The sequence below is a fragment of the Poecile atricapillus genome, chromosome 1 (assembly GCF_030490865.1).
Source record: "Poecile atricapillus isolate bPoeAtr1 chromosome 1, bPoeAtr1.hap1, whole genome shotgun sequence".
NCBI classification, from domain to species: Eukaryota; Metazoa; Chordata; class Aves; order Passeriformes; family Paridae; genus Poecile; species Poecile atricapillus.
This window is the reverse complement of record NC_081249.1, coordinates 26636667-26652671: the sequence shown is the minus strand read 5'-3', so window position 1 is coordinate 26652671 and position 16005 is coordinate 26636667. Positions and strand designations below refer to the sequence as shown.

General features: G+C 37.2%; 1 protein-coding gene across 2 annotated transcripts in view; it reads left to right on the top strand.

Annotated features, from left to right (window-relative positions):
• The window catches only part of RASA3 (RAS p21 protein activator 3), a 131896-nt gene that overhangs the window by 25623 nt on the left and 90268 nt on the right, over window positions 1–16005 (top strand). For both annotated transcript variants that reach the window (XM_058856230.1, XM_058856219.1), the window contains exon 2: window positions 13248–13365. In XM_058856230.1, the coding sequence (XP_058712213.1) occupies window positions 13248–13365 (118 nt within the window). The remainder of the gene's footprint in view (window positions 1–13247; window positions 13366–16005) is intronic.

Genomic DNA, 16005 nt, shown 5'->3' with positions numbered 1-16005 from the left:
GAATTGCTCCCATGGAGTCTCATCTGAGGGATCTGAAGTTGCATTTTGATTATGAAGTATTAGAGAGAGATGGAGTTTGACCAAGGAAGTTTGCTGTGTGACTTACTATGCACAATCACAGATGGAGTCTGCAGCAGAATCGGGATGGAATCCAGGTCTTCAACCAAAGAGACAGCTTCTTGCATGGGGATGGAACCTTCCTGCACAGAACAGCTCTGCTGTGTGGTATTGCTTTGTAAAAATAAATGGGCTGCTTTTGAAACCACAGAAAATGAGAAAGGGGTTAACTGAGGCGGAATGACTTTCCATTCTTGGGCAAACTGTGCAAAGAAGCATTAGTTGATTTTGGTAGCCAAACTCTGGCGTATTCATCCCCATCCCACAGCATCAGAAGTTATGACTACAGCATGTACATGGATTTGTGTTCATCTACTCTATGTAACTCATGTTCTACCTTAAAAGGTAAAAAAAGGGAACATTTTTATCCAACAAATAGTCTTTGGATGGGCATGTCTACTTATGTGCTTTAACTTTTGCGGCTGGTTATTGTAAATGTCTGTGAAGAGCTTCCTTACAGTCTGTGAAAGTGTGTGATATAATCCAGAAATCAGCTTCATTTTACACATGATTATCAGTAGCTTTCCCTGACTCCAGTCTCCTGTTCTTTTGCAAGCCATGAATTTGCACAGGGGTTTGAGAAGATTATTTCAAGACAACTTGATATTGCACATGTATAGTTTGACCTTTAAATGCCTATTGACATTGACTGCATGTTATAGCATAGTTTGATGTGATCCTCAATAAATATGAAAGGATTTATTGCTTTTTGTTTTTTGAGTTTGAGGTAAAACTAGTACATGCTGTATCAGCAAGAAAAACATGATTTTCTCACTTCTGTTGGGCTCTGAAAAAGATGAACTGTAAGTTGACGCATGTGGGTAAATTATCATTTTTTGCCTGCTTGATGTGTTCTGTAAAGTGCTGATGGCAGAGTTAACCAAGGTTTTGTATATTTTGGGCTCTTGATGACTGAGTAGTTGCACCACATAACTGTGATTCAAAACTGTGAGTTTAAATTTACTTAAATGTGTGTTGTCCTTTTTGGTTGTTGGGCTGAGGAATAAGCTTGGTTGCACTGCTTTCTCCACCTGTGTGTCATGAAAGCAAGCCACTGTCACCAAATAGCTGTGCTGGTTCAAAGACTATGAAGTTGGATCTTGGTTTGATTTGGCAAAGTTTTCAGAGTAAGACTTCTAAATTAAGATTAACACTACATTTCAGTGTATCTTTTGTATTGCGTTATGTTTAGGAAAGCTGTGCTTTTGTACTTGCATCCTGTCAAATATCTTTACCTGCGCTTCCCTTTTTAAAGCTTAATCCTCCCTTATCATGTATGAATATTTGTGTAGGCTTAAGCATTTTAAGGAAGAGTACAGCTCTCATTACTGCTGGACCTCTGCTACTGAGGCGAAGTCAAAGTAGGTCAGTGCTATGTTAGACAGAATTTTGAAACTGAACATGAGTATAACAATAAAACTTTGTGAATGTATTTTGGAGCAGTTGCCAGATAGTCCTCTTGTTGATGTTTTTGAATTCCTTCACTTCTGCACAGACAAATGATTTCTACTTTTCCACTAGTAGTAAGTGTGCAAAATATTTAACACTTTATGAATACTTCACAATCAGTGTGAATTTACTCCACTTTCTGCAGCTGATATGACTAACTTCTAAACTGAAACCAGAAGACTGAAAAAAAACCAACATCAATTGAGTTTCATTATATTAATACTTTGCATAATTTAGAAAAGGAAAGTAGGTCACTTTCCCTTTTTAATACCCACTTTATACTTTACATAAAAACCCAACAGGATTGTAGACAGTTCTTAAAAAGTTATATATTTCCCTGTAAAAACAAATCTTAATCATATGAATGTTTGTGGAAATTGCAGGGGAATATTGTAATTTTGGCTTAGACATTTCTTCAGAATCTCAGCTGCTTATATCAAGTGATGTGTTTTTGGAGCACAGAGCTACATAAACTTCTGAAGTCTGTAGTTTTGATCATTGCTTGTAAATAAATGACTATATTCAGCTTCTTGCTTGTTTTTCTGTAGTGTTGTGCTTGTGTTATATATTCCCTGTGCTGAGGAGTGAAGAAGTAAATGTGTTTTCTCTTCCCATAGTTAGTGAAGTTGGATGATGGAGCATTTGGTTCTCATCACATTGCCTGCACAGTGAGTCATGCTTTCTTCATTAGGTTTGTTCCTCAGGCCAGGATTCATGTGATGTTCCCCTTCTCTGGGCAATCAGATTAGTCACTGTTTGAAATCTTGTTTAAAAAATACATTGCACCACAGGTTGTTGCCTGCTTACCCGTTACATGCTCCCCCACTGCTTGCTGTTTGGGTTCAGCAGCACTGTTATATTGAAAAGTATATTATAGTCATGGTAACTGACATATTATTGGAATCCCACTGAAATTAGTGTACTAAATTTGGGACTCACAGTAACTAGCAAAGAATTGTCTATAAGGAAGGTGGATTTTAAGTAATTCAATGTGCTGAAATACATCTTGCTTAAACTTGGCTTCTTTCATTATACTATTAAGAATAAAATCTACATTGCAAATGTAGTAGTAGCTTGAACTTTGTGAAACCTGTGGATTTATAAAAGCAGTGGTAATAACAAAAATTGTTTACATAGGTGGCTTACTATCATGGTAGCTGAATCAATCTTCAGTATTTGGGGCAGAAACTCTTCTTGCTGAATTATCTATACCAAGAAGTGTTTGATGGAGCAGAGATTTAATGGAGGTTTCAAACAACTTTAGGACAGTAGCAGTTCCCAGTCCCTACTATGTGATATGCTGTTATGAAGGCTCTCCAAGTTCTTTATCTTGGTACTAGAAAATTTTAGGGGTGATGGTTCGTTGTGGGAAGTAGCAGTTTGAAAGACAAAATAATGCAGAAAATGTGTAGTGGCCAGATCTGAAGCAGGAGGAGAGAGGGGAAAATATATACAGTGTGGTTGTAAACGCATAACCCAGATGTTGCTGTTAGCTGGCTAAACTCCACATCTAGTCAGTGGACAACAAATTATAATTCAGAAAACATGTTATGTTCATGGCCAAAATCCTCTTACACAGGAGTCTGTCAACAGTAGATGTTCATGAAGTCCCCTAGATTGTGCAAAGTATTGCATCTTATGAATATCCTCAGGACCAATGTCTGGTTTGTGCCTTGAGACCAGATTACGATTATGACACAGTAAAGGATTGGAAGTTGCTGAAATAAATGGCTATAAACTCTGTCATAGTTTATAGATGAAAACCTGAATAGAAGGAAAGATGAATAATGTTCCACATTAGACTTTGATTCTGGTTCTTATGAACTGCTTCATTTTTCATGTTGAAAGTTGTTAACAGTGTTTTGAAGTGTTAGAAAGTAGGTGGAGATGCAGACCAGTGTGGGAGAAAATTAGATAATTTATAGCAATCCAAATATTGGTATTTTGGGTTTTTTTGTGAAGGATCTTCTGTCTTCAATTTTCAGGTGACTCTCACAGGTATCAGACACTCACAATCATTACAAATATTAGTTCACATTGTTAGTTTTCCTATTCTGTGTGGGATAGGTGGTGTAGTGGTGACTAAAGAGATGTGCTAAAAATCAACTTTGGATGAATTTTGTGGGTGTGGATGAGCAGCTCATAGGGAATACCCAGCTTCCAAAAAACATTGCCAGATTTGAAAAATACTCAGCCTCTAGGTGATTAACTACAACCAAAATTTAATTTTGAGTCTCGCTTCTACTTCTGTGGGAATATCCATTGGAATAGAGCAGACCTGTGTTGCTTTGAAGTTTGTTTAATCCTGCTGCATTGACTTCCCCTGGAAGACAATGTAAGCATGTATTTTGGCAGTTATTTTGTGCAGAGATGAGTATGTTGGGTCTTACGTACTGGGAGATGAGGACCTGATCCTTTAACTGCAGATGAAGCAAGAACAAGTAAATGCTTGGGTATTTATGCATGTGAACTTAATTTCCTTCAAAGATTCTTCCCCCCAGCCACCACCTGGGACACTGGGCAATTGGATGAGGGAATTCTTGTTTGTTTTTTTGCAGTTCATTTTGCTCAGTGCTGGTCAGTCAAGTCCCTTATACTGCTTTAAATTTGTGCATAGATCTTAACAGCTTGTTTTAAAAATATTCTCATACTCTTAGCTTGCAATTTGAAAACTTTCCAAGCCTTAAGGCAGTGGTAATTACAATTGTCATTTCCTTCCTATACTTAGGTCAGATTGTCTTTGTCGGTATTTTCTAAGTGAAAATTTAATTTCAACAAGGAGCCAGGAATCCTGTGCTGATGAGATTTCTGAAAAAACAGATACTTGTTTAATAAGCCTGCTGACATGGTAAATGTAGTGTTTAGGATCTCGGATGATGATGGTTGTCCAGTTCTGTTAGTGTATGGATGTTCTGGAAGTATCCACTTTTAGAAATTCTTACTATTATTACTATAATTAATTAGAAAATCATACTGTGAATGGGTTTGATAATATCCTAATCTAAGAGCTCAATTTGTACCATAGCATTTGTCAGCCACCTAAGACTACAGCTAGAAAGGTATGATTTCCCTTTTTCATTCAAAACCCATTGATAAGCATGTAGACTGAAAACTGGTTATGATCACATTTCTCTTAAAGGGTTTCCTTTTATCTTGTTCCTTAGGGCAGAAGATGCTTGTCATGTGTGAAGAAACACATGAGGAATAATTCTTTAAATGAGAAAAAAGAATTTGATCTCATTGTAGGAAAGTACCTATTTTCACTGTTCTTGAAGAAAGACTAAAGCAAGTTGAGGAGATATAAAAACCTTGTTCTCTCCCTTACGATGATTAATTTTGTAACAGGAAGAATGTTTTGAATGTGGAGGAGGATACTCTTTTCTCAATTAATTCCTTAATCTTAGATGTTTTTCAAGATTGCCTTGAACTTTTCTGCTCAAAATCACCCAGTTTCTCAATAGCCAGGTTTTATTTTGGTTTGAACACTGTGGAGCCAGAGGACCAAACTGAACCTGATCTAAACTTGATCCTGTGAGACTCTGCTTGGTGAAGATGTAATTCTAAAGCAAGAACCATTGTGGACAGCAGAATCATTCGAGGAGACAGTTACAATTTCTTAACAGTACCAGTAAAGCTTTGGCTTTTTAGCAGTTGTTGCTTTTGGTTAGTAGTTTTTAATCTAAGCAAAACACAGCATTTGGCATTTGGCAAAACACACATTTTGGCAGATCTGTACTTTTCATGCTACTCTATTCTAAAAACTTCTGGTGTCACTTGTGATAGAAGTGATTATTGTCCTGGAAGAGAGAGGGGATCACTTCTTTTTCATTGCTTGTGTTCTCTTGGTTTTTCTACAGAGCTGTTGCTTTTAGATCTATAATTAAAAATTATATATAATTAAAAATTATGGGATGTATATAGATTAAAATTGTCCTTTTTCATATTTTTTGTGACGTGACTTTTGGTTTTGTCTGTAAATAATATAAATATATTATATATTAAATATATATATAAATAAAAGTAAAAATATTTATTTCCCCAGACATTTCTTTTTGCTTATGCTGATGTTTTTGAGAACAGTACTTTCTTTCCTTAGCAATGACTAGGTTCCTTACTACAGACCAAAATTTTACTAAAGTACAGAGGCTTTCAAAAGGGAACACTTGAATTGTTGTTGGATTTTGTTGTTTGATGTTTTAAATAATTTGCTTGTATTTCCTGTCTCATACTGTTTTTTCTAAAAATAGCTGAAATTACTTGCTGTTTGCTCAGTGCAGCTCCATGATGGAATAGCCTGTTTAAGTTTACTTCCTCTCAGGTCCTCTGCCCCTCCTGTGGCCTTAATCTCTCCCTCATGGCCTCTCACAACAGATGTTCAGTGACTTAAACTTTGCTGAGAGAAGGTATTTTATAACTTTAGGAAGCTGATTTTCCTTTTTTAAAAAACAACTACCACCAAACCAAACAACTCCCCCTCACAAATGCCCCACCTTACAACAAAAACCTACCAAGAGCTGCACAAGCCACAATCTAAACTAAGGTCACAGTTCAGAGATTTCAGAACAACCTGTAGCCAGTCTCTGCAGTACTGAAACTGTAGGAAAAACCTCACAAGTCTCTATCAAATGCAGCTGGGAAGTTGCATGAGATGTCTTGATGCAAAGTACCATCTTCAAAACACAAGCTGGATTGAAAAATAATATATGCAGAACGGAGTCTAACTTTGTGTTAACACAGATAGTCTAGGTAATTAATCTGTTTTTCTGCAGAAATATGAAAAAAAAAATCACAGCAATTTATAATGCTAACCTCAGAATGCCACAGGAAAACTGAATTCAAATGTAAACTCCTCAAGAACACCTTTTTCCTGGCAGTATTCTACTTTAAAATAGTAGAACACTTTCAAAGTGTCCTTTTACACAGAAAACTTCAGTTTTGTTAAAAAGCAGCTGGACTGTGTATTTTTTATTTTGTGGGATTAAGTTACTATTCTAAGGGGATCTTTAGAGAAACCTGATGCCTGCTGTTGACCACAATATTGGCAAGTAACATGCAGCCAGTTATTAAAGAGTTGAGGAGAATTATACTTCCCTTGTACAAGCTAAAATCTTTGCAAGCAGCTCTCATGAAACTTGCTTTATAGGCATCTTTCCTCTCAGCCCTGGGATTTGATTAACAGCCCTTGTGCTGTAAGCACTTAAGTACTTAAGATCACGACAAGATCTTTTGAGCTTTCTCTCCGTTCATTCTTCTTACAAGAAAAGTAAGGTTGTCAGCCTGCAGCTTCTCATTGCTCTCCAGTGAAAATATCCTCAGCTGCTTCTATTACACCCAGAGAAATAAAGCAAGATATGTGGACAGTTTATTGGACTTTCAGGGCTGCAAAAGGAGAACTGTAATGTCTGATCACATGTGTATAGGAAAAAGTGAATTTGGCTACTTGCCATTCTGAGTGATGGGTCTGAGTCTGTTCACCATGCAGGCTGTGGCTGATTAGGTTTAGAAATTTTTACAGTGGACAGTAAGGCCTGTTTGCTGTGCTAGAACAGGCTCCAGATCAGAGAAGGATCTGTATGAAGGTTCCTAACTGGTCCAGAATAAGTTTAATCATGTGAGGTGGAAAGGAGGTAGTACAGTAGTATGGCACTGGGTGTACTGGTGAAGTGGATTGTACAGATGGGATTTCAACAGATGCCAAATGTTCCTGTCACTGGGTTGTGAATAGAGGTATCATCAGCTGGTGCTGGTCTTCAGTTTCATGCCAAAAGATCTGGGGTTGTTCTTTCCTTGAAGCCAAGAGGGTTTCCACACGATACCCTTATCTAAAAAGTTGTAATTAACGTAGCGCGCTTTGCTTGGTGGCTGCTTGCTGAAGCAAGGCTGTGCTACTGAGGCTGTGGTATCGAGCTGCTCAGGGGTTGTTGCTAATGCCCGGGTCTTCAGTACTGTTCTGTTGAGGAAATGCCTTCCCTGATAATGTGATGACCATTTCACGTGGAAAGAGGCTGGCAGGCATAGGCTTTTAGATTAAGAACAGGTCATCTAAAAATCTCATTTTCCAGATCATCAAAATCTCTTCACAAATGGCTATTTTTGACCTGGTTTAGAAATCTAACACAATCTGTCTCTCCATGAGATGAAAGTTATTGGTGTGTGTGTACATAAATGCCAGTGGTCAATGCAAAGAGGAATTGTTGGACAAGTAGTGTTACTAGCCACATCTGTTTTAAAATAAATACTTTTTAAAAAATATATATCAGATGCCCTTAGTAGATATCTGATTTCCATGAGTTTTTCTTATTTTCAGGCTGTGAGAATTATACACAGAAGTGGAAGGAAAAGAACATTTTTGACACTTGGCATGTATTGCTTAGAAAGTTTTTGTTTTGCTACAGAGGTACCAAAGAGCACTAAGCTACTTACATAGCTCCATAGTTGCATGCTGGGTACACTGGTTCTTAGAAATTCACTTTTAAAATGTACTTAATTTTATTGCTATTTTCAATTTGGACAGGAAAAAATTAATTCAAGCTCTTTTCTGAGGGGCACACACAGTATCTCTACATATAGGAATTATATACAAATGTAACCATCTATTCTGCTTTCAAACATTACATTAATTTCATATAATTATCACATTAGCAGTTCAGTAACAAAATTGGTTTCTGATGTGAATGGAAGATTTTCAACTTTTAGACCATTTCAATACTAAAAGGGGTTATTTTCTCAATGTATTCTTCCTGAGATATTGCACTCAAATTCCTCCCCTAGTCTCCATCTCATCTGCAAAAAGATGATCTTTTATTTGCAAGAAAATGAACTGCTTTCTCAGCATTCAACATAAACTGAACAGAAGCAGTTGCATTTAAGTTTAATGCATAGTCATTCTATATTATATACTCAGTATATAGGTATTTCTATGTGTTTTAATCAACGTTCAGTGGCATTATATTTCTGTTTCAAGTGAAAGTAAGTATTAATTAGAAACTTGCTGTCATCTTGATGTTTTACATATATGCTGAATTTTGTGTGTGAGTAGTTTTTAAGTATAAATTGTGGTAATCGGAGGTCTGGGTGTACATACATTTTCCCTTTTCTGTTTTTGCTGTGGATGTTCAAGCAATAATGCTTTTACAGAAGAAAGAAAACTTGAAAGGAGTGCTTGAGATAATTTTTCAAGATTTCCAGCATCTCTATTGAGATAGAGAGCTTAAAGGAGAACAGGAGAAGCTTTTCTTTCTTGACGTACATTGCTGCGCTGTTTTTTTTCTTGAAATGCTTCCGTGCAAGCTTCTTTGGAGAGTATCTTTCTGAATATAGCAGAAATAAAGTGGATTGTTGTGGGTTTGAACACAATGCCCTTTTCAGATTTTAGGTATTTTGTTTCTGTACTTCAGTCTTTCAGTATTCCCCCTGAAGTCAAATGGCCTGGCATTGAAAGCTCAGCTGCTTTTGTTGGATTTATTTTGTGGAGGTAGGTATCTGTTTGCTTGTTTGTTTTCTGAAACAGTTTGGAAAATTATTCTCTCATGCCATTGTGATCAAATATGTTGCTGCTAGAAAACAGCAAGCTAAATTTGTTAACACATTACAGAGTCCTCCTTAATATATTCAGATTGGCAGATGCGTGCTGGTGACCCAATATTTGGCACAAGAGCAGGAAATTTGTTGCAAAGGGTAGATATGATATGTGGCTGTCATGTAGTCTTTGCTTTTCAAAAAGTTACATCTGGGGAAATATATCAGAAGCAAAGATAGCACAATGGCAAGTATCTAAATTCAATTAAAAATATGAGATGCTTCAAAAAATTCAACCTTAAGGAAATGTATATATATATATACGTGTTTATTCCTAGAAACATTTTCAAAGTTTTTTTAGTTCTTACCCGTTATGATCCCAGTGCCCTTCCTTGCTGTATGTGTAGGGGAGCCCTTTTTACTTGTTTCCCTTTTATTGCCTGTGTTTTATCAGGGCAGGAATATGCAACAGTGGGAAGAGCAAGGAAGATGAATACAGTTTTGAGTTTTTCCTTCATCTTTTTCCAGCTTGTTGCATTCCCTGTGCCTGGCTCAAGCTATCTGTGCTGCCGTGGTAGTCTATTTTTGAACTGTAGCCACCCTGTAGTAATTCTCTGAGGGAAATGGGCAGAAGATAGCAAACCAGTGACATGCTCAGAATTCTATAGTCTATTTTTTTAAGACTTGTCCAAAATACCTAATGTTAACTTTTCTGTAGCTGAAATCAGCTTTGCTAGGTTTTAGTACTTAGTGCTAAATTGAGTTCAGCACACAGTTAAATTAGGACCCGTGTACATTAGAAGTGCAGGAATAAAAGGAAAAGCTACCACAAACTTGAACAGATTATTTTGCTGCTGTGGCTCCAAATGGAAGCCTTATGCTCCAAAACAAAGTGCTTGTGTAGTCTAAATTGTCAGGGTCTTAGACATCTTAAGAAACATTCCATTTCTTCTTAGTGGAAGTGGAAAACTGAAGGTTTTAAAGGCGAGTGTATTGACCTTTCATCTGTAAACCCACTCCAAATTCTCTAGTGTACAGGAATTTCACACATATGAAGAGGGGAGAAAAAAAAGGGAGTTGGCTTTTGAAAATGCAGTTGATGAAGATGCCTTTTCTATACAGATAGGTTAAATGATTAAATTCTTGCCCAAAATAAATTATCTCATCAGCTCTGTTTTTTGAGAAAATGAAAATGGTGCATGACTGTATCATGTATTCAGGCCTTTTCTTTTTTTTCATTTTGCTGGTAGCAAATCCAAAAAAATGCTGATCAAATTGTTCAGCTTCATTGTAATGGCAAAAAGTGTCACAGAGGGAACTTTTTTGTCTTGGAGGAATCTAAGAAGCAACTGAAGCTGTAACAGAGGGCATTTGTTGATTTAAAATGTCTGGCTAGAGAGCTGAGTCTTTAGCTATGCTTGAAAGCTTGATAAATTTTTCTTTCTCAACTGCTGAGTGCTGGAGGAATCTAAGCAGCCATTAGCTGCTGCCGGTGTTGGGAAGAAACAGTATTTTTTTTGTAAGCTACTCAAGTCAGTAACATGATTAATATATTGTGTTGGTCAATTAATCCCTTGTTCTAGTCTCAGTGGTTTTTCAGGGTCTTTTTCATTTTGAAGAAAGAAATTACTGTAAAATGTCTTCTCCCTCTGTCTTCCCTCTGTGTACTTTCTAGCATTGTGATGGTGGTGACCTTTAATTTGCTGTACAGACTGTGAAGGAAGCCATTTTCTAGTGATGCTAAATGGTGTCTTCCTTCACACTGCATTTATATTTCAAGATTGTGGGCTTTCCTACTGTCTTTTGAGGAGGAAGAGAACTGAGTTTTCAAAATGTGGTTCTTACAGAGTATTTGACGTAACTATTGCCTTTAAGTGCTTAAGTGAATATTGTGTGCATCAAAAAAAATGAAAGTCAAGATGAAAAACAGATTTGGTTTCATGTGATGCATTAATCTTGAAGTAGGAAGTGGAAGAGTGAAGAAAAAGGGAAGCTGTGTTACTGTTTTGGTTTGATTTTGAAAAGTTTTGTGTCTTTCTCTTGGAAGAACCTTGAGAACAGTGTGCCAGCCCTGGAGGAAGACTTCCTTATCAGTCTGCTATTGAAACGCTTCCTGTTGACACTGTCTCTTTGGGAACTGTACCCAGTTATCCAGGAAAGAGGCTGGCCTCATGTGACTTTAATGGGGAAAAATTAATAGGAATTTGATTGCTTGGGGAGAGAAGACTGACTTGGAGGCCTCAGTCTGTGTGAGAGTAGCACATTTGATTTGTAACTTGGTTGAACTCAGACTAGAAAGAAAAAAACTTGTAGGTTTGGTATGGCAGGATAGAATTCAGTGCAGACTGAACAAGCCATCAATAATCGCCGGTATATTTTTGTCTAGAGCTGCTGCAGTTAAACTGTTGCTAACATTTCAGCTTGGTTTAACACTACATTGAGCGTGCCAACAGATGTTCCAGTCACACCTTCAAATTACAGTGGAGACAGCTTTTTTTAATGTAGTGTCTCACAACTCTGAAGAAGTGGGAAGAATGCTATCAAGTTCTATCAGCTGATCTGAGAGAACAAACTTATTTAGAAGAACTCTGAAGTGAGGCATTACTGTCTGAAGCAACAGTTTCAAGTCCCTTTTTAGTGCCTTTATATATGCTTCATGGTTAGCTTTGGAAAACATATGCACATACAGTCACCCATATACAAGCCATTTGTGAGACATGTGGTTGTGTGATGTTTCCAAGGGTATGCCTGGGTCGCTAAAGTGTGTGAACAGTGTGCCAGAAAGAGATCATATGTGCAAAGACACATAGTCCTATGTCATTTTATGCCTTTCCTCTATAGCTGAGGGTGCAGGTAGGCTCAACATTTCCTTGCTATGCATCTTCAGTATTTACAGGCACATGCATCAGATTGCTGTGGAACAAATCTGCCAAAAGAAAAGAGTATGTCCTTACTGAAGATAGGGCTGAAAATGTAAGGTGATTCTGTTAACAGTATAAAGCTATTTGGGAGCGGAGACTGGGAAACAATATAACTAGTAAAGTGGACTTAAGCTGATCTGTGAAGGTTGGATAGGAAGTTATGTTTTTTACCATCATTTAGAGTTTCCTTCTGTACTGGCAAACAAGCCTGTGTTCCCTTGGTCTGTGCAAGTTTTAGTTTTATTGCTTATACTTTTACCAGGAGAGAATGATCTAGTACCTGTGCTAAGTGCTAATAATCTCCATCTTCTGCAAGAGTGACAGTAAATAAGATCATGAGCATTGCAGACTTATATTTAGGTCTGAGTTTTGTCTTTAGAATTAAATCACTCACCCACATAGCGATACATACTTTAGCAAAACGATGAGGGGCATTGTCCAGTTTCCTGTTGGAGAGTTTTGATTTTTATCAGTCAGCCAAAGAATTTTAATGCTTGTCTGTGGTTGTGAATGGATATGTAGAGGGGAAAACTGTGGTCTTGTTCCTGTTTCATACGCTTGGGTTTGGTAGCCTCTTGGTTACCCTGAGTTCCTCGGTCCTGTCCTCTTTGTTGTTAATTATACATACTTCTTGCTGTAATTTTGAAACAAATGTTTATTGTGAAGAATATTCATGACTTGCATGGTACCTTTGTGCAAGGACCTTAGGCAGCTTCACAAGTGCTGATTATCCCACCAGAGTGCTTTGAAGTGCAGCTTGTGATCTAAGGCTGTTGGCTATAACTGAAGTGACTTTTTTTCATCTCCACATCCGCGGTGAGTGGTGGAGCGTGATCTTCAGAGCTCATTTGCTGTGTTTTGCTAATGGCTTTAGGATAAAATTAGTGGGGTGTATTGAAAAGCTTGATTGCTATGTTGTGTGCTGTTCTTGATATCTTAGGGGAACATTAATCAAAACCTAGGCATTGTTTGGAAGGAGATAGTCTGCATCTAATTACATGTGAATAAATTGGATGCAACAAACAGTCGAGTTCTTAGCTGAGCTGTAAACCTAGTGACTGTCAGGACATGCTGCATTGAAAACAGGAGGCTACTGCAAAGTTTAATAGAGTCCTCACGTTTGAGAAGGAAAATTTAGGCATGCTTTAGGCATGTTGCTGACACTGCATTAATTGACAGATGGCTAATTTACGGATAACGTTTTAATATGTAAACTTTATGGTTTTTCTTTGTTGTCTTTAGGTGAAGCCAAAAATCTTCCTACCTATCCGGGGCCAAACAAGATGAGGGATTGCTACTGTACTGTAAACCTGGACCAGGAGGAGGTTTTCAGGACCAAAATAGTGGAGAAGTCATTATGGTAATACATACATATATAAAAGTTCTGTTAACACTTCTCATTCTCTGCTTGCTAGGTTTGTTTAATATTCCAAAGATCCTTTCTTGCGGGGAGAAGAGAGGATGAATAGGATTCTTCTTCCAGTTTTAAAAACACTAGTGGTAGAAACAGTAATGTCATAATACCTATCTGTATTTATGGGAAAATGCCTTCACCAAGACAACCCATATTAATTTTTTCCTAACCAGTGTTCCTTTCTTTCTGCAATATTTGTTTTGTACTTCCCTAAGCTTTTAAAATCTTAATTTAGAAAAGGTGCACTAAACTATCTTTCTAGGCGTAGAATTTTGCATTGGTCTAGCTGCTTTAGGGAGTTAAGATTTTTTAATTTTTTTTTTTCCTGTCATGAGGCTGTAACTGAAAGGAGAGGTTTGAGCATAAGATGCTTGTCTGATTATCTTGGACACTTCCTAGGAGATTGCAGAGGTCAAATGTAGAATGAAACACAATGAGAAGCATGTATCAAAAGTTAAAATGCTTGCTTCTATAAATCCTTAGACATTAAAAAATGAAGAGAACTAACCTGGGCATATATGTATATTCTGGTAAGCAAGGCTTTTTTTGAGTAGAGAGGAAAGAAGCAACAAGGAATGGTCAAGTTTATAACTTTTATCGTAAGAGATAACTCTCACCCTTTTCCCAATTTGAGTAATATGTTTGGAATTTGCTGTTTGTCTTGTTATTGCAAATAATGTACTTCAGGAAGTATCTCTAGACCTCACTCCCAACCATCCAGAAGTATCTGACACATTCAGGAATGTGAGTAGGATTTGTTCCTGTAAGTCTCTAATTGTTCTTTCACATATTTTTTCGTTATCTTTAAGCCTTGTTGTTTTTGAGTGATGATGCTAGTGCTCTTTTTTTTATAGTATACGAACAAAAAACAAAAATTGGTTCCTATGCCTTCTTCCGCACCCCTGTAGCTGACATGTAGTGTCCTTAAACCTAATAAACCTGAACTAGTTGTTTCTTTAAAAGTGATTCTGTAAGTGTTATACATTTTTTTGGTCATTTTTGGGATTTTTAACTTTTTTTTTTCTGGATGATCATTAGTGCTTCATAGGGAGATGGAAGATGAGAAGTGAGGATGTGTGAAAATAGTTGATGTAATTTCCTTGAATTAATCCAAGCATTTTTCTATTGGAAAAAATAAACTCTTGGTAAGAAAAATAAGCAACAAGTATAATTCCTTCAGTGGGAAAAGTTTCATCTTTCTTTAGATTTTCTTATAAAGATGGAGAAGTACACTGGGGCTTTGCAAAACCAGAGGGTTTCTAGTTTCCTGACGGGACTAAGTTAATTTTATTAATTGAGGTGAATTCAGGGCAGAACTGAGCAATGATCAGAGGTCTGAAAAATGTAACTGGTAAAGGAAGGTTAAAATTGGAGTTGTTTAGCCTAGAGAAGAGGGATGGGAGTAGACATAAATGTGTAAAGTAAAAAATTAAGCTAAACAAAAATGAAACTCCAAACAACTCCCCCACCAAAACAAAAAATTGAGAGGGAGGGAACTGGTTTGTCTGTCCATTAAGGATATTGCAAGTAATGAACTCAAATTGCAGTGGGGAACAAAATTGAGGTTAAGGTTAACTGTGAAGAAGAATCTCTGTTAAAGCACTGGAGTAGATTTTGTTAGTTTTTGTGTTTTTTTCTGATGGCTTTTAATAGGTTCTATATGATCAGTCTCAACTAAATAATAGGGATCTTCCATCTTTGAAACCATGGTGGGACCAGATGACCTCTCAAAATCCCATTATGGACCTATTTCCTTTGATCTAAGGCTTGACTAAAGATGGTCTCCCTCCTTCTTTCTTCTCCCAGTGAATTCCTGTCTTCAATGGGAGCCTGCCTTCTCCTTGCGTGAGCTTCTGTTTTCAAATACTATTTTTGGAAAACTTGCTGCTTTACAGTCTCTGAATATCCAGTTGTAGACATTGATATCAACTCAGTTTTGCATTTAGCCATATAGATGTTTCCCTGTCTTTGTTTTTCTGGGGCATGAAAGAAAAGCAGACAAAAATCCCAAACACATGAGTGGTAATCTTGGGATGTCTTCCCAATCTGTGGGTAGGAATTTCTCTTACTTTGTGAGGCACACTCAAAGAGCTACTTTATCTTTCATGACTGTGTTTACATCTTTTAAAACAAATGCGTACATGGACATCCAGAAGAAGATGTTTTTCAGATGATACCAGACACTACTACAGTCACCTACTGTTTTTTGTAGGATTTTGGGATGAGCTGAAGGGCCAGTCATACTGTTCATTCTTTAGTGCTTGTTTGCAGATTGATTTAACCCATTGAGTGGGTTACCGGGCAGGTGAGGCTTATGTGCCCTATGGGTCATGTTAATTTCTATGCAGCAGAGAAATTCCTGCTCTCACATACAATACTCTTTGGCAGGAACTCACCAACTTAGTCATGAATTCTGTTGGTCCCTTTTTCTGAAGTATTGCTGCAGTGATACACAATGTTTGGGAACAGATGTGTGAAGCTGAGACAATACTTGACTGAATTGAGTTCTGCCTGAAACTCTGTGTGGCTGGCATTGGAGTGGGTGACACAGCTTGATACAGTTCTCCCCTATAGTTTGAAGGGGCA